This window comes from Tinamus guttatus, unplaced genomic scaffold (genome assembly GCF_059628265.1).
Source record: "Tinamus guttatus ecotype Peru unplaced genomic scaffold, ASM5962826v1 Tinamus_guttatus_pri_ptg000930l, whole genome shotgun sequence".
NCBI classification, from domain to species: domain Eukaryota; kingdom Metazoa; phylum Chordata; class Aves; order Tinamiformes; family Tinamidae; genus Tinamus; species Tinamus guttatus.
In genome coordinates this window covers 15207-40388 of record NW_028289464.1, presented here as the reverse complement: position 1 = coordinate 40388, position 25182 = coordinate 15207, and the positions used below count along the sequence as shown (strand labels likewise).

General features: G+C 45.4%; 1 protein-coding gene across 1 annotated transcript; it reads right to left on the bottom strand.

The window, feature by feature from the left end:
- Window positions 1-1566: 1566 nt before the first annotated feature.
- Window positions 1567-24171, bottom strand: LOC148591071 (uncharacterized). The gene is made up of 5 exons (XM_088538142.1): window positions 24019-24171; window positions 7116-7262; window positions 6173-6348; window positions 3989-5311; window positions 1567-1933 (listed from the first exon to the last, which is right to left on the bottom strand). Exons 1-5 carry the CDS (start codon window positions 24169-24171, stop codon window positions 1567-1569), a joined length of 2166 nt encoding a protein of 721 aa, XP_088394268.1.
- Between the last annotated feature and the right edge of the window lie 1011 nt (window positions 24172-25182).

Here is a 25182-nt window from a genome sequence, read left to right as displayed (position 1 = left end):
TCAAAACACATGAAAGTCAGAAGAGCTCACAAAATACATATAAAAGATGACCTTTTAGGGTCCAGGAGTTTGTCCAAGAGTTCCAGATGATGTTCACAACTTCTTTTACAATAGGTTTAAGAAGAGACTGTTCAAGGAAGAGATTTAATCACTATAATACCATCTCCTTAAAAAAACAAAACCCCCCACCTCTGTCAAGGATGTGCTCTGATCGGACTACAAAGACAAGGTAACACAGCCCTCAGAAAATGGAGCAGATTATATATTGGAGATCCCAGCACGCCAATACCTGCTACATGTTGGACACACACAGTGGAATGTTGGAATCCAGGCTTTCACACAATTGCTGGTGTTAGAGGACACTGCAAAGCCATGAGAAATAGTTTAGAAGAACAGCTGCACACAGATTGAGGAGTGTTACCAGAGACCACCAAATTAACCAAGAACAGCAAAGGCCTCTTATTTCCACAATGTCCCCTGCGTAGCAATCAGTAGGGCCGCTCAGATACTGAATAAATAACTACTTGGAGAGTCTGAAGATTCAGGAAAAAAGATCTTATTAGGGAACTAAAACTCATTAGGAAAAAATGGAAAGCAAAGATAAAGAGGAGAAGCAGCAGGGGAGTGCACCAACAGGAGGGATCTTTGCAGCTGCCGCTGGAAATGGGAGAGAGGCTCCATTCAGTAGCGTTTCCTCTGTCTTCCGTTCCCCTTGCCTTTGGCTTCCTTCTCCTTCCGCTCTGCAGCCGTGGTGAAGGTGATACAGTAAGCATCTAGAAAATCCATCAGCTTTGCCTTGGAAATCTTCATGCCGTTTGCTTTCAGCTCTCGGTGCAGTGCAGCCAGCTCAATTGGCTCGTAAAAGAGGACCTTGTGGTACAGGACTGAATTTGAAAAGATGTAGTTTCCCACTGCGTCCAGTGTATCTGCTTCCTGGGCTGCTGTCTGAGAAGCTGGGAGCTCCTCTTCCTCATCTTCGGATATATTGCTACAAGAACCAAAAGTGAGAAAAAGTGCAAAAAACAATCAAGGAAACAACTGGTCATCAAGGGCACACTCAGAGATGCCCAAGTCCCTGGCTGCCAACCCTTGCAATGCCCTGTGTAGCATCTCCGACACCAGCAATTGCCAAAGGGAGGGAGGCAGAACACGCCACGTGTTCTGCAAACCTGCACGTCGAGCTGTGCCGGTGCTGCCCGGCATTCCTTGCTCCTGCTGCACTACTGCTGACACACTTGCTCTGTGCAGCACCACACGCAGTGCTCACCGAGCAGCGCTCCCTGCTCCTCTTGCAGGCTCTCACTCAACCCTGCGAGGCTCCTTGCAGTGCCAGCTTTGAGCTCTGCCCATGTGCAGTTTCACCCGTGAGCATTTCTGTGCTCTCAGAATAGCTCACTAGCAATTAGACTGAAACGCACAACAGAAGAACTTACTTCAAGTGACAAAAGCTCAGGGAAGCTGCCTACAGTACAGATCCCCTGTATTCTGCATTGACACTTATATTTCCCATTTTCCCAGCTCATCTCTGTGCTGCACAGTAGACTCCTTTGTTAGTATTTTGTTCCCCTACCTCTGTATACCAGTAGAGACGTCACTGCCATCCAGCGAGGATGAAGATTCCCGAGAATATGAAGATTCCCGAGATGATGAGAGCATCAGCTCCTCCTTATCAGCTGCCAGAGAGCTCCTCTCTGGAGATACAGTTGGTGTCTGTCTACAGTTGGAGATTTTGGCACGTTTCGCACCAACATGCCCGTTAGTCTTCAGCTGCCTACGGCGCTTGGCTGGAGGCCTCTGTGGGGGAAGCTGGGAGGATGGGATATCATCCTCTGTGTCAGTATCCACATCCGTATCCACGTCCTGGTGAGTATACTGGAATATGGCCTTCAACTTTAACACCATCTGGCGTTTTGGGAAAGGACGAACTCCAAATCTGAAAGAGAAAGGTAGGACTTAAGCCTAAGATAATGCTGCGCCTTCCACTGCTATAGCTCAGGAATGTGACCAGGCCAGGAAGCTCAGTGGCCAGCTGGAAGAGCATGACATTGGAAAACCATCAAGTTTTCCCCTTTAGCACAGTAGCTGCCTTTCACACCACCTACCAGCAGGTTTCTCACAGAATCACAGAATGGTTGGGGTTGGAAGGGACCTCTCGAAATCATCTAGTCCAACCCCCCTGCTCCAGCAGGGACACCTAGAACATGTGGCACAGGGTGACATCCAGGCGGGTTTGGAAGATCTCCAGGGGAAGAGACTCCACAACCTCTCTGGGCAGCCTGTTCCAGGGCTGTGACACCCAAACAGTAAAGAAGTTCTTCCTCACATGGAGATGGAACTTCCATGTATTTTTTCTGCTCATAAAGAGATGTACTTGTACTTTTTTTTTTTTTTCTAGATATACTTGTAGAAGCAGTGCTAACCTGCTCAACTCCCTCTTCAGTTCTGGGGTCTTCATAAGGGAGTAAGCTGGCATTGGTGTCATAGGAGTCTCAGGAGACTTGTCCTTCTCAGGAGACTTGTCCTTCTCAGGAGACTTGTCCTTCTCTTGACAGGCAGGTTCTGCAACAGAATGAAATTGTCATCAGAATTAGTACAGAAGGATATAGGAGGGATGATATCTTCCCCTCCTGGTGGCAGATATTTTAATGTTATATAGTAACTGTTTAAGAAGAACTACTTGTCTGCAAGCTGGCCTACTAAATACCTTTACACCGAACAGATCAACACTTTCGTCTTCCTTGGGTCTAGGATATTTGTTTTTTACTGTCTTTAAATCAGAAAACAAATTGAGCCATATGTTAGGTCTGAATAAAAAAGCCCACTGGAGGCTTTGATAGAACTGCTGCAAGCTAATTAAAAATATATGTTTACTGAATTCTGTGAAGTGGTTCTTTCCCAAGGAAGAAAATTGCATAGGAGAGACTTGATGCAGAAGAAACCGAACAAGTCAAGGTTCTGGGGGCCTGAATTAGATACTGATTTAGTGATACTGATTTCCTGATACTGTGAAGCACAGTCAGTCTCAGGTCATGTTCTAAATCCTGCTTGTTAAACTAATTACTTACGATAGTATAATTAGTAATATATCTAATAAATATTAAGGGATAAATTGCTGTTCTTAGAGCTTAGATGGAAGGAACTGTCCTAGTAAGCAGCTGACCCCAGAAGGGTATGACCCCAGAGGCTAGTGTTCTCTGTGTCATCAGACATTCAAGCAGACAAGGCCCAGCTCCTGACACCACTAAGTGCAATCTGGTGGCAAAGAGCAGCTTGGCCCTTAGTCTTGTGTGCGTCCTGAAACCGCTCACTGTGTCCTCCAGTTGGGACCAGTGCTGGACACACAACAATCTGTTGGAAGAGCCTACAATCAGCAAACAGAAGGGCAGGGCAAGTCAAAGCAAAGGCAAATCAGAAGAGCTTTGCAGGAAAATATGCAGAGAGCCTACCCGTGGGCAGGAGAGGCACCTACTTCCAGCCAACCTCTATACTTCTACCACTGGAAGCAAAGCTTACCCGATGTCTTCGTGTAATTGTTAGCACATACATCAGTGACGAATGCATGAAAAACAAGACCCATTACTGCAAGGAATAATCATTCCCTAGCATGCAAAGTGAAGGCTGTTTGATTTTTTTTTCCCCTCCCAGGTAATGTCTCATCATTTCTACAATGCATACGATCACTGTCAAAGCAGCAGCATGAATGGATCACAAATGGCTACGCTCCAACTATCCCACGTATTTAGTTGCACTCCCCCACATCAGAAGCTGACTGTACCTTCTTGTGCCTGGCCCTGACTGCTTTGGATTAGAAGGCCAAAACACCCTCTCAATATAGCAGGTGAACAACAAACAGGATGATCACCTAAAATGACAACAATTTAACCTACTTCAGTGAACTCTGTACAGATACAAGCTCTCACCGGGAGTCTTTGCAAGGTCTGTCGGACAGGCATCTGCTGAAGCTGACACCTTCTCAGTTAAAAAAAGCATCTGTGGGAATTCCTCCTCTTCACTATCCGAAACTTCCCAGAATCTGGGCTTCAGGAAACTTTCAGGAGAGCCAGACTCTGGTAACTTCCTCTCTTGTTCTAGCTCCATTTCATCATCAGAAGATGAAACAATAATATCAGCCTCTTTTCTGTTCTGGACTGCAACATCCTGAGTTTTTATGACTGGTGTTGACAAAACTGAAGCATATTTATGCTTGTTTAAATCAGTGCAGGAAAGCTCTTCTGGAGAAATTGTGCTCTCTATGTTCCGATTTCCTGATGTAATGCCCTGCTCATTGGCTTTCTGGAAAGCTATTTTGGGAGACGGGAATGGTTTTTGATTTCTCTCTGGTGTTTTTGCTTCTCTGGGAAATTTCCTATCCGATTCTGAAGACATAGGTGAAGAACCAACAGCAGGATAAAAAGACATAGAAGATTTGAGAGGAGGACTGCCAAAAAAAACATCCCTTTGTGGAGAGAGGTCTTTTTGTGACTTGGAGTAAGGAAGCAAATCATTAACATCAACATGTTTTTCGCTAACAGCCTTTCCCGACTCTTTGATAACTTCTTTCATTGGAGAAGGCTCACAGTATTCTATCTGATTTTTGGAAAATAAGCATTTATAATTTTCACGCCTATCAGTATCATTGTGCAGTGAACAGTTGGTGAATTGTTGTTCTTCCAAGCGGTCGTCTCCTCCCATATTATGTGAAGCCTGAGACAACTTGAAATCTTTCCCACTTTCCCATCTCCTAACCCACTTCTGAGGTTCAAACTGACAAGACTCAAAATTGATGCTTGTGGCATTCACATTTTTGCATCCACTTGTATTCTGCATTTTCTCTTCTTCAGACAAGTCACATTTGGATGTTTCCACATCATTGTCTTCCCTCAGATGTCTGAAGTCATTGCTTATCAAGGCAGATATGGACCTTTTTGCCTCTTTTTTCTCAGTCTGCTGGTTCGCACCTTGGGCTACCTCAGTATCCCTACAGATGTTGTCATCTGTGCCTTCACTCATCTCCAGTTTGTCTTGAACCATTTTTCTTTGAGTTGCAGCAAACTCATATATTTCCTCCGGCTCCTGTTCACCCACCCCGTTGCCGTCTTCCTTCTGGCATGCAGGGTTTAGCACAGCTTCTTCTTCCTCATCTTCAGCCACCCACACTGAGTTCAGGAGCTCTTTGAAGTTCTCAGCTCTGTTATCATTATCTTCATCGTCTCTCGCAGAGAGGAGATCATCTTCTGGATCCACTCCAGAAGATGCCTGGCTCTCTTCAGCGCAGTCCTTACACTTGAGCACAAGTTCCCTTAAATCAAACCTGCAAGAATGTAACAGAAATGTTAATGTTTATCTCCCTCAAAATTCATTCAAAATTCCAAAATGTTATAGTTGCCTGATCAATCTAGTGAGTCTTGTAAAGAAAGTTAAATTTAATTTGTGAAACTGTTGTGCCAAATTAGACATGCAGTTTCAACATTAATAAAGTCAATAACAATTTCAGGTTTTCACTCCGTGTCACCATAATCTTCTCAGGTTTCACACTTATTTCCCCCATTCCAAACAATGCATCGCTGCCACTACAGAGGATAATCAGTTCTCCTTGATTAGGTATGAGTTTAACTGACTATCAACATAAAAGAGCAGATTTTTTTTCCTGGTCTTTTTCAGAATTACTTTAAAAGGAGGACACCTACATTTCCAGAACTAAGTGATTTTGATCCGATAGAATGTGTTTCATCTGCTGCTGTTTCAAGTTCATTATCTAACACATGTCTAGGATCATGACTGACATAACAAATTAGCATTCCCTGCATCCACTTTCTGCAAGTCTCATTCAGATTAAGTGTGTCACTAGGGCAATGCTTTGAGAATTACACTCATCACCATTGCCACCATCAGCTGTCATTAAAGATCATGAGACAAAACTTGGCAAAAGTGTTCTAGTCATAAACCAAAAATAGAAAATCTCAAGCAGATGTAACCTGAAGAAAGATTCATGAAAAAATGAGGATAAGATGCTCGTGTGTTCGTATTTCACTTAAGATGGAAGCAGAGGTACTTGCATCTCAAGTGAAATGAGTTTTGTGAAAGTCACTGAAACCACAACAGAAGGTATCAGGTTAAAGTCCATGTGGCTGAAAGCATGAGGTGACCCAAAGCACACTCATATGATACAAACCTGGTAGCCAAAGCCCTCAGCTGGGGCACAATTCTAGCAGGGATGTCAGTATAAGCAGTGTAAAGATATCGCAGGAATGCGAGGACTGCCTCTTTTGTCACATCGCTCAGCAGCACCCGGCGCGTCTGCTCGTCGTCATCGTCCTTCACCTTCACATATATCCCTTCGTCGTAAACCTGTGCGGTAAAAGGAAAGCAAACAAGGTCCACTTCCTCATAACGGAACAACACCAGCAGTATCTGCTCTCTATCAGGCCACTAATTTTTTTTTTTTTTTGTGTCAAAGTCTGTTCCTATGGCCAGGATTTGATGCCTCAGAGGGAAGCTAAAAGGACCAGAGATACAGAGCTCCCTGGGGAATAGGGAGCTCCATACAGCTGTTAACTTGTACCCTGAAGCTTTCAAGGACCCCTCATAAATGGTCCTAAGCACCTTGAGTTGAAACTGCTGTAATCATGCATGAGGACAAAAGGAATTCTACTGATTCCAGAAAGAATGACAAAACTTTGTCAAGAAGTTGGTATGGTCTGGTGGCAGCTCTGTCAGAGGGCAAGTTCCTGTCTTCAGCCCACTGCCTTTCATTGCCTTTGCAGGAAATTGCACAGGAGCAGGCTGGAAACTGTATGAACCAAAATGCTTCTGGAAACACAGAAATTACTTCACTGGCCTTGCCAAAGGCACAGGTCAATGCAGCTACCTCCATAGCACCTGTGGGAGTGACAGACCTCTGTCTGGGTTAGTTACAAGCACAGCTTGTAAATACTGTCTACTCCATAATCAGCAGGTCCAGAGTGACTTGCCACTGGATCTCCAAATACTCCGTGCTTACTGTACGGCATCACTAACTCATTTGTTGTGATCAGTCTGGAATAGACGGTCAAACTCCTGTTACTGCAAAGGGGCTTTACTCGAGGGGAAGAGAAAAGTCTAACAGCAGTACTTACCAGCTGAACAGCCCGTGGGCAGCGTGCATACAGCACAAACATATGGGCATAAAGGATTTCTCCAGAGTCCACTTGAAACTGGATATCACTCAAGTAGGCGTTGTTGACCATGATATTGTAATCTTCTGCCAGCATCCTGAAAGAGGACTAGAACATAGAAGGGACACAAAGACAGGAGTTGTTACAGCTGTAAGGCATTTTCCTGGCAGATAAGGAGGCAACAGCCCAGTTTGTCAGCACTGCTGTACTCTGGGTCCCAGCACGGGTATGGCTGCCTTTGCCTTCTCAGGACTAACAGAATCCTTATCAGTGCAAGGTCTTCCATAAGAGACGTAAGCAACCTAGTCCAACACACATCTCTGGCTTTGTTTCCCTCCTTCTCCTCTCTTCAAAGCTTAGCAGCTGTGAAGAGGCAGTCACATGCTGTCTTCCACTCTACTTGTGGAACAGCCTTTTGCATTACAGCACATCATCATCCTCGGATCTTTACCACATCATTTCCTGATGTGGCAGAGCCACTGCCTGCAGTTGGCCTCTTGCTCTGCTGTCTTCCACCATGTTTTTGAAAGCTGTAATTCCCACCTTGATGGAACTGAACTCCGTTCATAACAATTGCATAGAGCAAGAGGAATGAGGATGACCCAGGGGCAAGGTAAAGAGCCTTTCCTCTCTTGTTCACTGTTTTGGTCTAGCAATGACACCTGGGAAGAAGCCCTCTGCAACAAGGGGGCAACACAGAATAAAAGAAATGCAGGTATCTAGTCCAAAGGAATTTGTGCACTTGTTAGTGAAATCTCCTTTGAAAATTCCTTTATTTATTTACTTTTAAGTATTTACTCTTATAATTTTAGACTCCTTTACTTCTGCTTTGCCTATCATGATTCCTGTGAGTGACTGTAATGCTTAAACATCTCTGTTTCTGTGAAAATGCATGGGAAATACTCCATACTTCTGGAAATTAATCAAATAGGAGAGGCTTTTTTTTTTTTAACAAATAAACAATACAAAAATACAGTGCAAATAAACAATACAAAAAAGGGGAAAAATAACATTTGTCCTTACATTTATATCGTTGCTTCTCGGAAATCTCTTCTCTATGGGTAGAAGGGCAAAGCCACTTAGTGAAGAATCACTGGAAGTCAATTCTTTTCCTCAAAGAAGAAAAGGCACATCTCAAGTCATGTACAACCTTCTTGTAAGACAGAATGAAGTGGCAACTCTTAACTGCCATTTCTTCCTTGCCATGACAACTCCCCAAGAGACTCCTGTCCCAGGCTGACATTTCTGAGCTGAATGGTTCAGCCTCCCCCTCTTGGCTTTATCAGATGCATTTGGTTTTCTTGGCATATGACCAGCAGCCATTTGCTGCAGCTTAATAGGAGAACTGAGGGAATTTTACCCAAGTCAAGTACAAAGCAGAGAGACATTAGATTTAGCAACTATAGTCTTCACTGATGAGTGAACAGGAGACACACAGTGCATATATTATGCTAAATGGTTGGACAATTTTAAGGCTACCATTGGTCTTGGAATGTGCCGTTGTGCAATGCACACCACTGTAACCAGGGAAGTTAGAGCTGCTCTTGAAGGAATTCTAGGTGGTGGACTTTCTTCAGCCTGTACAGATCAACTTCAGGGACTGTGTATCCATGTACCAACACAACATCATCTCTTACGCTCTTCTTTCACCAGGTCTTCTCCTGGTGAAACCTCGTAAGACAGTGCTGTCGGCAAAAGCCACTAGGCAGAAAAGAGCATATATTTTGGGGATATATTTTTGCCTCACGATTGGCCGTGTCTGGGCCCCCGGCTGGCAGAAATGCATCTGACACCTTTAAAGGATTTTTAAAATAAAATTTAGAAGCTGCTGTCTAAGAGGAGCTCTTCTTAAATATTGGGATCTATGAATCATTTCAGAAATGTCAACTTGATTGTACCTAAAGCCTACTACAGAACAATGCCCCCAAATATCACCCCCTGGATCAACAATATCATCTTGCGGCTGCTGCCACTGCTCTCCAAGTTCAGTATGGCTCAACGTGGCTCCTCACAGCTGATGACACCAGAGAGGAGGCTCATGAGGCTGCCAGAACTTACTTGGCTGCTCGACTTCCTGAGCGTCGTTAAGCTCAAGCATCCACTGAGTTTGTGCTTCCATGGCCAACTCAACCAGTTGCTGCAGAGTCTCAACATGAACCTTCTCGCCCTGAGACGAAATCTGTCCAGCCTGTTCAGAGCCCGAGTCAGCTTCATCAGCAGCTTTTTCTCCAGTCTCTGGAGAAGCAGGATAATGAGGACTGAGATCAGGCTGAAGTTGCTGAGATACTTCTGGTTGATCAGATCCCACTGATGGCAGAGAAGTCTCTGACTTACAAATCTGATCAAAGGAGAGAAAAAAAAAGACATCAATAAATTAATTTGGTATGTATTTGCAGAGTTCAGAGTACAGTCTCTGAATTGATCTCTAGTTCATACTTTCAAAATGTCTTAATAAATATTAATAAAATACTTTGAGCGATCCCCAGATACATACTTGCTCTCCAAGAAGATAGTGCTATAAGGCGACAGACTAAAAGGTCCTGTCTGTTTCTGTAGGCAGCATTTATAAGACTACAGAAAAACGAGAGGCAAGACATCTGGATAATAACAGAGTGAGACCGCCCGGTTTAAACTGGATCACAGTCCTGCATGCAGCTTCAGGCAGTGGGATACATGGGGAAAGCCTGAAATGCAAACGCTTCACTTTACAACCCTAGGAGTGCCCACCCCCTCCTCAGTGTAACACACAAGCATCCATCTTCAGTGTGAACTTTCCACACTGTTCCTTGCTGCCTTGATACAAAACATGAGTAAAGAAAGAGAAAGGCTCTGATTATAATCAGTCAGAGAAAAGTATCAAGAAGGAACACAAGAGTCAGGCTACTGTAAAAATAGCTAAGCTAGTGGCAAAATGAAGAGGCTCAAGCCCTCTCACTCAGTGCTCTGCTCCCATTTGTTTTGTCTTCCAAAAGCCCAAAGAACAGCTTGGCAACACAAGCCTCAGGCTCCTGTCCAAAAGGGAGAATTGAAAGTTCAAGATCACCAAACCTACTTGTGTGAGACCAGGGGACAGTTGTGCAGGAGCAGAGAGCATGCAGAGCATGGGGTGACTCACTTAAATGGCAGAAAAGAGAAGGGCTACAGAGCAAGTAAACTGTGGCACACAAATACCAGAGGAAGGAGAAAAGAGCATCCCACCTGCAGAGTTATGCAAGGTACGATTGGAGGGGTCAGTTCAGCAGTGTAGAATGATTCAGGGTCGCAGGGCCCTGTTAGAGCACTGCTGTTCCATAAAGGGCAGTCCTTGTTTCTGGGCGATGGCATGAGCCAGTCTGTTTTCTCAGATCCATCCTCCAAAATCCTACTGGTGGGAAGCCGAGGAGCGGGAGGGAATTCCATCTCTTGTGTAAGCACCATGGCGGCTCGCTCTTCAGTCCTTTTGCGGGCTGTCTCTGGATCCCGCAGCAGTAACGGTGGAGGAGTAGTTGGGCCTCTTTTACGTGTTCTTTTCTCTTTAAAAAGAAAAGCAAAAGAAACCCAAATAAATGAACAGCTGAACACATAAGCAGAGGAACTGAACCTGCCAGCTTTTTCAAGTGTTGCCGTTGGCAATGATCAAAATGCAACTACAGCAGAACACAAGATTTCTGCAATAAGTCCCAAGCCTCCCGTTACTTCTGCCAGAGAAACAAACCTTCAGGGAAGACTTATTCGTGCACACATGGTCCTGCTGGGCTGAGCTGTCAAATCAGATCACTATGAAAGCAACTGATACCTATGTGCAGGCTACCTTCCAGACCCTTTGAACAGTGAGCGTACAGTGCTTTTGGCTAGTTAGCAGCGCTTCACTCAAAAAAGGGAGAGAGAGAGACAAGAAAAAAGACTCCAAAGCCATGAAGGACTGCTTTTGGTGCGTCTTGATCACTGGTGATGGTCACTCATGTCAAACCACAGCACATATGAATCATACAATCACCCTAAGCAGCCCTCAGCACTCTCCATGCACACACAGGAGCTAAATAACAGCAGAAACGTACCTTTTTCCGGGTTCTCTTCCTCGCTTTCATCAGAGGAATTCCTGCTAGCTGCAGCCTTTGGCAAGCTATCGCCCAGGCTATGTTTTAGCTGCTCAGGTGCCACTCTCTTGAACTGCTGCATTCTCTCCACCGCCAGCTTTGCTGCCCGCACCTTCGACCCAGGCAGCAGTGGTGTCTTCAAGGTGTCTGAAGAGCAGGTCTCTGGTTGTGAAGGACGGAAGGATAGTGTAGTCTGGGAACAGTCACTCGGAGCATTCACTGAAGGGGACAAAGCACAGTTTCCCAGTCAGAATTAAACAGGTAACTGAGCTGCCCAGGGAGCTCTTGGGAAGCTTCCCAAAACAGCAACCTGAGATAGTCAAAAAGAATGAACATGTTTCTACTCTGATCTTCAAGTCCTATCCATGGTTCGGACTTTCAGGCTCAGAACCAAGCAACAGGTGTTCCTAAGGAGGGGTGGTAACGAGCAGCAGGCTAACAGCTCAGTGTATCTCCGCTCTGCTTTGAGGCAACCTGTGAGATCAGACCAAAGATCTCACCAGCCCAGTTTCTGAGTGCAGTCACTAGTAGATAATTACGAAAGGGTATCAGGCAGAACAAGTACAAAATAATCCTTCTCCTGGTTGACCTTAGCTGTCAGTTTAAGGATTTCATGCACTGGTGACTGCCTTCTGGTCATCATATTTAGTCATCACTGAAAGACCAATCCTTCATGAATTAACCCAGAACCTTTCTTAATTTATTTTTTTGGCCTTGGTGACAGTCAATGGCAACATAATTCAACATTCAATACAATAACACACTGTGAAAAAACACTTTGATATAATCTAAACTTGCTTCTTGATGATTTGAGGGATGATTTACATTCTGAAGTCGCAAAAAAAAAAGGTAATGACTCCCTCATGTATCACTCAGCACTTAGGTTTCACCTTACTGAAGAACTGCATACCTCCTCCAGACTTCTAAAGAGCTCTACTGAACTGAGTCTTTTCAGTACTAGCCTATTTTCTGTCTGAAAGATTTCAGTGCACGCACCTGTCACATTCCTCTTGGTAGAGTAACTGGTCACTGTGCGCAGCTGGCTGTCAGGGAAAGCGCTTCTCCTGTCTTCTTGTGACGTCCCACCACTACTGCAGGCCACAGCATCGTCGTCTTCTTCACGCATCCCTGTCGGCACCTTAGAACCCAAATTTTGTGGCAAATCTTTCCCCTTCACTACTGGAAAGCACTGATCGATTTGGCTCCCAGGAACAGATCTGCCTGTTGTAGTGGTCTTTGTCCATTTCTGAACCTTCTTTGTTGCCTCAGTATCCTCAGCTTTCTCCTCAGTATCCTCAGCTTTCTTCTTTGCCCTACCGACAATTTTTGCCCACACTACTTTAAATTCATTGTCCTCTTCATCCATGGTGCTGCAGGCTGCAGTAATGCTGCCTAGCAGCGCTACAGGGAAAGATCTCAGGAACAGTCAGGTCTGCGTCTTCTCTGGCTCGCCGCCTTCATTCTTCAGACGCCAGCACTTCTCCACTGTTCCAACGGTGGACTTTCCTCTGTGATTAATTCATCTGCATAGAATATATTATAGCATTTAGTGCAGCACATTCTCCAAGGACCCTGCTTATTTTCACTCAGCACAGTGATGACTTTCTTGTTCAGAGGATTTTGGAATATAAGTGAAGCATTTCAATCTGCCCAAAGCATGTGTAGGATCTTCATGGTACGCTAGAGGGCTTCAGAAAGATTTACTGAAGCCCTTTAATGGAAAAACCTCTAAAAGGTGGATATGTAAGATGGTATACGCAGATGCAGTGTGAAACAGGCCTCTGGTACCAATTTGAAAGAGGACATTCTTTGAAGACTCTTCTTTGAAGGAGAAGAGATTCTCATATAAAATATTGCAGCACATAAGTATAATAGCACATATTGACCCAAAACACTAATACTGTACTTTCAGCACAGACGGACACAGGCCACATTCAAAAGCATGCTGACCTCTCCTTTGAGGTCAGAATCCTGCCTGGAGCTCAGAATTTGAGATGTCCCACTTGTATATGCATCCATAGCTACATTTATATAACACAGCAAAAATGAATGTATTCACTCCCATAAGGTGGGGAGGAAAGACTGTCACTCGGAGTGCAAAATTTCATTTTGTGACACAGCATATTTAAAGAAGAGAGCCTGTCCCCATGCTGAAAAGTAGCTCACAGAGTAAGGCTTAGCAGTGCTTGGCCTTGCAGAAGAGTTTCTTGGACAGATGAGAGAGCACATCTAACAAATGTGCCCACCCTTCTTTCACCTCTGTGTTCTTACCTCCTCCTTTGGCTACTCAGTAGACACTGACCATGTTTCATAAACTGTTGTCAAATACACCAGATAAAAGTATTGTCTCTTTCTTAGCTGGTTTAAATTAGCTTCTTATACTAATTTAAAAAAACCTGATTTAACTAAGTTTCTTAAACTTTCTCTACAGGAAGAATAACAGTGCTAGCTAGTGATTTCTTGGAACAGCGACAGGTACAACAACATCCATATGGAAATGCCATCAATCCCTGAGCAACACTAGAACTAGATTTCTATTCTTAGACATTTTGATTGTCCTCTTCTTCCTAGCCCTATGTTCACTACGGTTCTGGCTATTTTAATGGAGCTTTTATATTGACTCCCAAATCCATTTCTTTCAAAACTTAAACAGAGTGTTTCATTTGGAATGGCAGCAGCTGTGGTTCAGTTTCTCCAATAAAGCTCTGGGCACCAAAAGACTCAAAATGCAGGAAGAACACAAGCAGGATTGTTTTCTCAAATGGCTTGGCTGCAGCCATGCAAGGCTAAGGAATGCTGGTTACACATTTTCACAGGTCAGCCTTTCCTATAAGCAATTACAGATGTTAATGGATTTATTTATTTTAAATTCAACCTCCCAAACCTGCAGAGGACTTTGCTGTGAGTCTTGGATCATTTCCTGAGAGAGAAATTGACATTTTCTGTAACCAGTTCATAAATTTATTTTTTTCAGACGGAATCTTGGAGTAGTTATCACTACAAATTGACCTTTTTTTTTTTTTTTTTTTTTTTTCCCTAAGTAGGAGCAGGCACACAGAGAATCTCACATCCTCCATGGCTTTAAATAACTCTCACAGACATATGCGTACACATGTCATATTATTTATGATAATAAATAATTCCTGATGTTAAACTTTTGTTTGCAATTAATACTGAATGCCCCAGGCAGATCACGTGAGATGCATAAGCAATGCAAACCTAAGGATTAATCTATCTTACTCCTCCATCTACAGATATGTAGTGAGGCGTAGGCACAGACCAGGATCCTCTAAATACATCTGATCATGCTGTCATTCATGTACCTTAAAGCCCCTTTGGCACCATCTTGTAGAGCTTGTCAAGTAACGGTTTTGCAAAATTATTTATTTCAATATAGAATTCGATTAATTTTGTAAGATTTTAGGACTCTACAAATCACACAAGCTGGTCAAATAAAATAAACAGCAGCACTTACCTATCCACTTAGATGTTCGGTCTATAGCCCAACTGAACCTTTTGATGTATATAATCAAAATAGCACAGAGCAGCAAGAACCTAGATGGTTCTTGAAGATGGAACCTAGAAATTGGGATGAAAGGGTTAGATTTTAGTGTATTTTTACTAATTCCTCTTTTTGCTCAAGTTCCAAGCTTCAGAGGGTGGGAGAAGGTGACAGCAGATGCTCTAATGGTGCTAAGTTTAGCCACTTCCACAAGTACCTGTGTACTTAAATGTGTGTGTGAATTCAAATATTACTCAGGATCTGCTCAGCCCAGCACTGCTCCCAGCAGTGAACAGCACTGCTCCTGCAGAAAACAAACAAACAAACAAACAACAAAACCCCCCAACGCAGCTCTTTGGAGGTCAGAATAGATCAGGCTAGATAAAGTCCTGAACAACACAACGCAATTCTAGAGCTGACCCTATTTTGAGCAGAAAGTTGGGACTCATGATACCATGAATAGTCTGCCCTTTCTTTTTCCATCTTGTTTCCTAATAACTTTCTTGAACCCAGAACCACAACTCTATGGCACACTCTCTCCTACTGAGACATAATGCAAGAGCTGCACAGTGCACGTTCTCTGGCTTTGTGGAAGTGCCAATATAATATATAATACTGAGGAGAGAGAACAGGAGTTACTCAGTGAGCAGAGCACAAATATAAGTGTAGAAGACAAATTCCAAATCAGGTACTAACCTTTCTGCTCTAGTCTCTGTCAGTCTTCCTATGCAGACAAGGGTAACTGAAACAGATAGGGAAATACAAGCAATGACAAATTAACAAGCAAAAAATAACGGCTAAAAAAAAAAAAAAGATTTTAAGAAGCAACCTTAGCAATGACCAGCATCATTGTCTACCAGACACTACCCACTTATGTTCCCTCATAACCCATCAGTGCATCATGTTCATGTTTCCTTTAAAGCAACCCCCCTCACTAGTACCTCGTACATAAGGCAAAACATTTTATATCTAGTAAAATTTTTATCACGTTCCAGAAATTAATTTTAAATTGGTACTTACATGACAAAAACTGCCCCTGTTTTTTAAGTGTTATAGAAACTAACCTCCTATTTTACAGAGCATCTTATTGAAAACAGGAAAAACTTCACATTATACCTCCTATGGAAGGATAAAGGGGAAGTAATCATAAAAATAAAAAGTAACGGTTGCTCAGGTGCAAATTTTCATGGCTTGGATGCAAACACAGTAACATACAAATCAGGAATCTATGCAGCGGGTGTTTCAAAATGAAAAATACAACTGAGAATTAAGCACTGTTTAAAAACATTTCAACTGATGCCCAAAATTCTACCATTCCACAACTAACGAACAGGACACCAGTTGTTAAATGCTAATCTGATTTTCAGAGGAGAAATATTCAGAGCAGGAATAAAAACAAATATGCAAAACAGCAACGTGATAATGAAATGGTGCAGTGCAGACCATAAAAAAAGGAACTGCATTAAAATGAGAATGTGGTAAAATTACACAAGATTTATTAGAGAATGTTCAAAAGGAGCTTTTGGTGTACATAAAACCCACAAAAAACTAACAATGCTATTAGATCGTTATTAAAAACTACTAACTCAGAAATCAATGGTCTAATGGCATCTATCCCATAATGATGATGACATTAGTGTACCACAAGAGAAGCCCAAACACTATTAAAAACCACAGCTCCTGCAGGTCCCGATTTCTAGCAACGAGCTGCAATGCAACAGATGCTACGGGCGAACAGGCCGAGCGCTCTCTGGCCCGGCAGAGCCCCCGATCTCTCAGAATCCCCGTCCCCAGCGGCGACCTTTGAGCAGGACCGTTGGGGAAGCAAGAATCTTGCAGACCGAAACGGACGGCAACGCGAAATAAATGACTGATACGGGACTCGATGGATAACGAATTAACACGAATCCAAACAGTTTTGTGAAGAACGGGGTCTCCCGGGCTAAGTCGGTATCTTTTTGGCGAGTTTTTTTTTTTTTTTTTAAGTCACTTTAGAGGCGTGAACCACCGCGCAAGCGGCGCCGCCGTGACATCACGCCGCCGGCCCGGCCCTCCGCACAGAGCCGCGGCCCGCGGAGGGGATCGGGGGGCGCCGGTGCCGCCGCTCCCGCCCGGTCCTCGCCGCCCCCGGCCCGCCGCTGACCTCTCCGCCGCAGCCGCGGCTCCCTCCGCTCCTCGCACCCCGCCACAACACCGGGAAGGACCGCAGCGAAGCGCATGCACCGCGCGCCAACGGCCCGCGCTTGCCGCTGCTCGGGCGGTGCGCGCAGGCGCGTCCGAGCCGAGCGACGCAGGCGCAACACAGACTTCCTGACGCCACAGCGGTTGCCGTGGTGACGGGCCCCGCCCTGCGAGCCGGGCCCAACGGCCGCCGCTCGCCAACGGCGCCCCCTGAGGGCCGCCCGCCCCGAGCGCGGGAAAATAAAATAAAAAAAAAAACGCTCAAATATGGAGTAAAACCCTAAAACACCGATCCGCTGGCACACCGCTCACCCGCTCTCGGGCAAAAACAGCGCCAAAGCACGAAAACTTACAGCAGGGGCGCTTCTATTAAGAATTAAGGTCTTTGAAACATTCAATGCTAGAAACACATACATGTTGAGGAGATAAAGACAGAGCCTCTGCTTGCGAGCATCAAATATTTGCTTTTTCAGCTCTGTGGTTAAAACCCGCAGTGGTCATTTCCGGGCCACAAAGCTGCTGCTAAAGTCCATTAAATCCTCCTGCTCCAGGGATTTAACAAGCCCCTTCCTGCTTGCAATGAAGCTGGAAGGTGGACAGCTCCATCGCTCAGGCTTTCACAGAGCCCATCGGGCAAGCGACAGAGCATTACCTTTCATTTGTGCTTTCTGCTACCTGGAGTTGACAAGGAAGACGGATGTTGCCTTTCCACAGCATTTAGTTTGGGCTCAGATCCCACGCTGCATTTTAATTTCAGACTGTGTTCAAAAGCAATTGAGTTAGTTGTGGCTAAAGGTCTAAAGGTCTGAAGCTTGCAAAAACTGACACGAAAAACTCATTTGTTTTTGTGTCTTTCAACACTTCTGCTGGTTTATTCAACTTCTTTCTTAAGTTGCTACGCTTAATGGGAATTAGAAATGCTCTTAAGAAAATCCTGCAAGAACTTGCAAGCAAATATTGCACAAATATACCGAAAATACTCCAGTTAGGAGGTACTGAGACATTGCATCGGTTCCACAATTACTACTAAGCCAAGTCACAGTAATATTTTGCTGCACAGTACTATAAATGCCATTCTTGAGCACCAAATACTTAAAATAAAAACCCAAACTAAATGTTAGAGACACAGGAAACATAGTATAGGGAAAGAGCTAAATTATTCCAAACAATCTTACTTTTGCCTTCATATTCTCATCTGTGTTTCCAAATAGACAAAGCAAGGCAGGGACTAAGCAAGAGACAAAACCCTTATATACAGCCCTTAAAAACTAACACATAAGGTAAAACCTTAGCTTTCTAGAAATGTCAGATCACATTCCTCACCTTCCAGCATAGCACTTGCTAGTACTGAGCCCCAAAGGCCAAGTTCTCTGGGATAGATGTTACTGGCTTAGGTGGCGAATCGCACTGAATTGTCCAATGAAAAACACTGACACTTAAAAGAGGAGGATCCCTCAAAAATGTGAAATGCATAACACGCACAGGAATCTGTTTTTTCATCCTCTGAATCATTTACAACTTGTGTTCAACTTCTAGACGACAACCACCTTGAACCTTGCTGATCCATGTGAATACCTTGCAGCCTTTTTAAAATCTGCACTTAAAAACAACCAGCTGTATTGTAGTATTATTATATAAACAGACTCCAAAGCAAAGAGATTTAACAGTATCTGCTAGTATCTGTAGATGTTCATACTGGTAAACCTGTATCTATTTCACAGCACATTTCTATGCTTCTGACCATTGCTGCAATGCAACAAGGTCATCGTTGCTACAAAAGCCTCCATTTGCTATTTGCACCCAAGAATATTTGGAAGACGCTGCCACAGTAACAGGCATAGAGAGAGGAAGGAGCTTTCCCAAAATTATGCAGCTGATCAGAGGCAGGATATCAGATTCCCTGCGTAGGAGCTGATCTACAAGACTTTTGTTACTAAAACTCACTTTTTTGTCCCATTAGGGAAGTGGTCTGTGTCTGACATGACCAGCCAGTCCCTGATCCATCATCTTTGCATTTGAAGAGCAGCTGCGACCGGTCCCAGCTATTGGAGTTTGCAGCCACTCGCTTAGGGCCTGCGATGTCACCTTCTGGGCACAAGAAGCTCCAGTTCCCCAAGAGTGGCGGTGACGGGAGCGCAGGGGCAGCAGTGGAAGGCACACGTGGTTCCTGCTAACCGGGGAGTGCAGATTCCCCTGGCTCAATGCAGGCAGCTGGGAGATAACAGCTCCCTACTGAACTTCAGCCGAACAGTAGAGCTAAAAATGGCTTGGAGCAATGACATGGGACTGAAATGATGTGCTATATTAATAGTACTGGGAAAGGTACAGAAAGGTAACATGGATGCCCAGGTTTGGAGCAGCCTCTGTATGAGAAATGATTTAACGGGGTGTTCCGCCCAAGAAAGGTTCATCTGATGGGAGATATCAGAGCTCTGTAAGAACACGCATGTCCTGCAGAGGGTGGGCAGCCATCTGCCCTGCGCTGTTTATTCCAAAACAAGAACCACGGGCATCCAGCGAACCAGTAGAAGGCAGCTTCAAAGCAGAGGATGTGCTTCCTCACAAAGCGCTGCCAGCTGCAGAATTCCTCAATGTAAGTTAGGCTGGATGCTAAAACACCCGCAGATGCAGACAGCAATAAAACACACAGCGGGTTATGAAATACCCCACACCGCGGCTGGCTCGGGAGTGCCCGAAGCCGCAGAAGACCCGGTTCGGACGGCGCGGGGGGCCCTTACCTGCACGGGCGCTGCTCAGGGGCGCCTGGAGCCGGCAGAGCCACCGCTCCTCGTCCTGCTCCATGTGGGAGATCATGTTCCGCCGCTGCCCGGAGCTCCTGCCGGGGGAAGGGAAAGGGGAGAGCAGAGCCCGGCCGCCCGCCCCGCCGGGGCGCCTGCGCCGGGGTCCAGAGAGCAGCGACGCGCGGCCTCGAGGCGACAGCCGCGCTGCCCGGGCCCGCGGGGCCGGGTCCGACCGTGTAGCGGCCGCCGCGAGGCCGGGCCGAGCCGGGCCGAGCCCGGCCGGGCCGCTACCCGCTCCGGGCTCGCCCACAGCCCGGCGGCGGAGCCACGTGACGGCGGCGGCCAATGGCAGGCGGCGGTCGCGGCCGCAGCCTGCGAGGACGACGTGAAATGGCGGCGGCGGCGGCGCTGCTGCCGGTGCTCGGCGCTGTCCGGGCGCGTTACGAGGCGCTTCTCGCCGTTCAGGGCCCGTTGGTGCCGAGTATGAACGGCGGGCAAGCTCGTTACCTGCAGCACGCGGCTCCCCCGTGGGGGAAGCGCCGCTGTCACGCGGGGGAGCCGCTTCTGAGCCTCGTGCAGGAGCAGGAGGAAGGTTCTTGGCCCTCGAGGTCCCCAGCGAAAGCAGAGGGGCAAAGCAGGAGAGCGGAGACCTGCCCTGGGAGGCCGCCAGGAGGGCTGCCGGCACCGGGGCCCAGGCGTCAGGGACACACGTCAGCCACCACCGCGGCTGGGGCGAGATGAAAGGGAAGAGCAACCGCACGCAAGGAGGTCGGAACGCACCGTGAACGCGTTACCTGTGTCCCCAGGAACCTCCGTGGCACCTGCGTGGCCAGGCCTCCCCCCGTCCTTCGTACGGCCACCATGGAGCTGAAGCGCACAGGTCACTGACCAAAGCCCACGGAATCCACCAGCATGGAGCTACCAAAGGCTCCAGGAGGCCCTTGGATGAGCACAAGGCTGTTCTTGTATTTAGCACTTCGGTACCTAAACTTTAGCACCGTAAACACAATAGTTGGGAGTTTTTGGTCGGGTAGAAAGGGAGGGCACAACAGTCATCACCCTACTGATTTTGTAGGTAGGAAATGTGATAATGCACAAAACAACAGGCAGTAGCTGCAAAAGTTGCTCTACTAGTATCCATAGGCACTCACACAGATCACTTCGTTGTCACACACATTTGGAAGCAGTTTTTTTCCAAAGCTCATTTGGAGCTCATCAGGTGTGTCGGGGTAGGACAAGGGCTTTATGCATTGCCAATAACATATTGGCTACTTTTTAACATAGGAAACAATTCAAATCTTAGTTGAAAAGGCTTTTTTTTATAGAGACAAGGGATTTTCCAAGAGAGATATGACCCTGTGTTAGGAACATACAAAAACATAGAAAAGTATACAGATGAAACTGATTGATAATGTCATCACTGGCAGATGGGAACATCAATATTAGCTGGAAGAGACACCCTTGTGTACAGATTAACGGAGCAGGTGAATGAATAATGGCTTTCTGATAATTTGCAGCATGCAGGCTGCATTGTGACCTATCTGACATGCTGCAAGTCATTTTTCCTCGTTTGGGAGAATTGTTAGAATTAGGAAAACCATTTAATTTTGTCAACTGTAGCCACAAGAATACTGAGAGAAGCCTCTGCAAAATGTTATCTCCAGCCCGAATGGCACAGTTGTTAAATTTTTGTTTTGTTTCATTAGGCAAAGTGTTCAGTTGAAAGGCTTAAGGATGACAGAGAAAAGAGGATATAGGCATTTTCAGTAACTGTTCTTTTTAAATTTTTTTTCTTAACATGCTACCAAGTTTCTTTTGGTGCAGTCCTATTAGTTGAACGATTGTAATTTATATGCCCAAAGTGTAACACTGTATTTGCTGAAGGTCAAGATATAAGAAAGAATTGATTGCAAAAGTTTTGATGATAAATGTCTTGACTAGGAATACAGCAGAGAAGATGGAAAGGGATCTTACTTATTTTCACATATTAAGACTGACAAGAGAGAAATATGTGATACATTATGGGAAACAGTATTTCCTAGAATGCCACTTAAGGCAAAACTTGGCCTTTTTCTGCAAGAAAGTCTTCCCCATCTCTCCTTCTGGCTGACCAAAACACCTTCCCCAGCCTTACCTGGAGTCTCTCCTACCTTGGTGCTCTCCATCTCAAACAAACCTGGTGATCTTCCTCTCTCCAGCCACTGCGCAGCAATCCCTTGTTCCAGCTCTCCTTGCTGCTGGGCCCCTGTGCCACGACTCACCTTGTCCTTCCGTCCTCTGCTGAGGACCCTTCCAGCCAGAGCGCTCACTGTGGAGCCACTACTGCTCCCAGCTAGACCCAGGACTGCTGCTTAGGCTGCCCCAGGCCTTCCTAAGGCATTACCTGTTACAGTTTATCATCAAGATCTTATTCTGTTTATTTATATAAATTAAATAAAAAGGCTATAATATATCAAAAATATAAATAATTTCCAGAATACATAAATACGTTACAAAAGTGGCTCCTTTTTTAAAAAAAATAACAATGTGTCCTTTTTGCCAAGACGTTTTCAGATCCAAAGCTCTCAAAACACATGAAAGTCAGAAGAGCTCACAAAATACATATAAAAGATGACCTTTTAGGGTCCAGGAGTTTGTCCAAGAGTTCCAGATGATGTTCACAACTTCTTTTACAATAGGTTTAAGAAGAGACTGTTCAAGGAAGAGATTTAATCACTATAATACCATCTCCTTAAAAAAACAAAACCAAAAACCCCCACCTCTGTCAAGGATGTGCTCTGATCGGACTACAAAGACAAGGTAACACAGCCCTCAGAAAATGGAGCAGATTATATCTTGGAGATCCCAGCACGCCAATACCTGCTACATGTTGGACACACACAGCGGAATGTTGGAATCCAGGCTTTCACACAATTGCTGGTGTTAGAGGACACTGCAAAGCCATGAGAAATAGTTTAGAAGAACAGCTGCACACAGATTGAGGAGTGTTACCAGAGACCACCAAATTAACCAAGAACAGCAAAGGCCTCTTATTTCCACAATGTCCCCTGCGTAGCAATCAGTAGGGCCGCTCAGATACTGAATAAATAACTACTTGGAGAGTCTGAAGATTCAGGAAAAAAGATCTTATTAGGGAACTAAAACTTATTAGGAAAAAATGGAAAGCAAAGATAAAGAGGAGAAGCAGCAGGGGAGTGCACCAACAGGAGGGATCTTTGCAGCTGCCGCTGGAAATGGGAGAGAGGCTCCATTCAGTAGCGTTTCCTCTGTCTTCCGTTCCCCTTGCCTTTGGCTTCCTTCTCCTTCCGCTCTGCAGCCGTGGTGAAGGTGATACAGTAAGCATCTAGAAAATCCATCAGCTTTGCCTTGGAAATCTTCATGCCGTTTGCTTTCAGCTCTCGGTGCAGTGCAGCCAGCTCAATTGGCTCGTAAAAGAGGACCTTGTGGTACAGGACTGAATTTGAAAAGATGTAGTTTCCCACTGCGTCCAGTGTATCTGCTTCCTGGGCTGCTGTCTGAGAAGCTGGGAGCTCCTCTTCCTCAGCTTCCTGGGCTGCTGTCTGAGAAGCTGGGAGCTCCTCTTCCTCATCTTCGGATATATTGCTACAAGAACTAAAAGTGAGAAAAAGTGCAAAAAACAATCAAGGAAACAACTGGTCATCAAGGGCACACTCAGAGATGCCCAAGTCCCTGGCTGCCAACCCTTGCAATGCCCTGTGTAGCATCTCCGACACCAGCAATTGCCAAAGGGAGGGAGGCAGAACACGCCACGTGTTCTGCAAACCTGCACATCGAGCTGTGCCGGTGCTGCCCGGCATTCCTTGCTCCTGCTGCACTACTGCTGACACACTTGCTCTGTGCAGCACCACACGCAGTGCTCACCGAGCAGCGCTCCCTGCTCCTCTTGCAGGCTCTCACTCAACCCTGCGAGGCTCCTTGCAGTGCCAGCTTTGAGCTCTGCCCATGTGCAGTTTCACCCGTGAGCATTTCTGTGCTCTCAGAATAGCTCACTAGCAATTAGACTGAAACGCACAACAGAAGAACTTACTTCAAGTGACAAAAGCTCAGGGAAGCTGCCTACAGTACAGATCCCCTGTATTCTGCATTGACACTTATATTTCCCATTTTCCCAGCTCATCTCTGTGCTGCACAGTAGACTCCTTTGTTAGTATTTTGTTCCCCTACCTCTGTATACCAGTAGAGACGTCACTGCCATCCAGCGAGGATGACGATTCCTGAGAATATGAAGATTCCTGAGATGATGAGAGCATCAGCTCCTCCTTATCAGCTGCCAGAGAGCCCCTCTCTGGAGATACATTTGGTGTCTGTCTACCGTTGGAGATTTTGGCACGTTTCCCACCAACATGCCCGTTAGTCTTCAGCTGCCTACGGCGCTTGGCTGGAGGCCTCTGTGGGAGAAGCTGGGAGGATGGGATATCATCCTCTGTGTCAGTATCCACATCCGTATCCACGTCCTGGTGAGTATACTGGAATATGGCCTTCAACTTTAACACCATCTGGCGTTTTGGGAAAGGACGAACTCCAAATCTGAAAGAGAAAGGTAGGACTTAAGCCTAAGATAATGCTGCGCCTTCCACTGCTATAGCTCACAATGTGACCAGGCCAGGAAGCTCAGTGGCCAGCTGGAAGAGCATGACATTGGAAAACCATCAAGTTTTCCCCTTTAGCACAGTAGCTGCCTTTCACACCACCTACCAGCAGGTTTCTCACAGAATCACAGAATGGTTGGGGTTGGAAGGGACCTCTCGAAATCATCTAGTCCAACCCCCCTGCTCCAGCAGGGACACCTAGAACATGTGGCACAGGGTGACATCCAGGCGGGTTTGAAAGATCTCCAGGGGAGGAGACTCCACAACCTCTCTGGGCAGCCTGTTCCAGGGCTGTGACACCCGAACAGTAAAGAAGTTCTTCCTCATATGGAGATGGAACTTCCATGTATTTTTTTCTGCTCATAAAGAGATGTACTTTTTTTTTTTTTTCTAGATATACTTGTAGAAGCAGTGCTAACCTGCTCAACTCCCTCTTCAGTTCTGGGGTCTTCATAAGGGAGTAAGCTGGCATTGGTGTCATAGGAGTCTCAGGAGACTTGTCCTTCTCAGGAGACTTGTCCTTCTCTTGACAGGCAGGTTCTGCAACAGAATGAAATTGTCATCAGAATTAGTACAGAAGAATATAGGAGGGATGATATCTTCCCCTCCTGGTGGCAGATATTTTAATGTTATATAGTAACTGTTTAAGAAGGACTACTTGTCTGCAAGCTGCTCTACTAAATACCTTTATACCGAACAGATCAACACTTTCGTCTTCCTTGGGTCTAGGATATTTGTTTTTTACTGTCTTTAAATCAGAAAACAAATTGAGCCATATGTTAGGTCTGAATAAAAAAGCCCACTGGAGGCTTTGATAGAACTGCTGCAAGGTAATTAAAAATATATGTTTACTGAATTCTGTGAAGTGGTTCTTTCCCAAGGAAGAAAATTGCATAGGAGAGACTTGATGCAGAAGAA

What these genes read in the sequence shown, in the direction of transcription:
- LOC148591071 (XM_088538142.1), bottom strand. Translation starts at nt 24,171, where the DNA reads ATGGTGTTAAAGTTGAAGGCCATATTCCAGTATACTCACCAGGACGTG. An exon ending in AGCTGAAGACTAACGGGCAT is followed by an intron (nt 7,263 to 24,018) that starts GTTGGTGGGAAA and finishes TCTATGTTCTAG; the next exon opens with TCCTCTTTCAGGATGCTGGC. An exon ending in CTGAGGGCTTTGGCTACCAG is followed by an intron (nt 5,312 to 6,172) that starts GTTTGTATCATA and finishes ACATTCTTGCAG; the next exon opens with GTTTGATTTAAGGGAACTTG.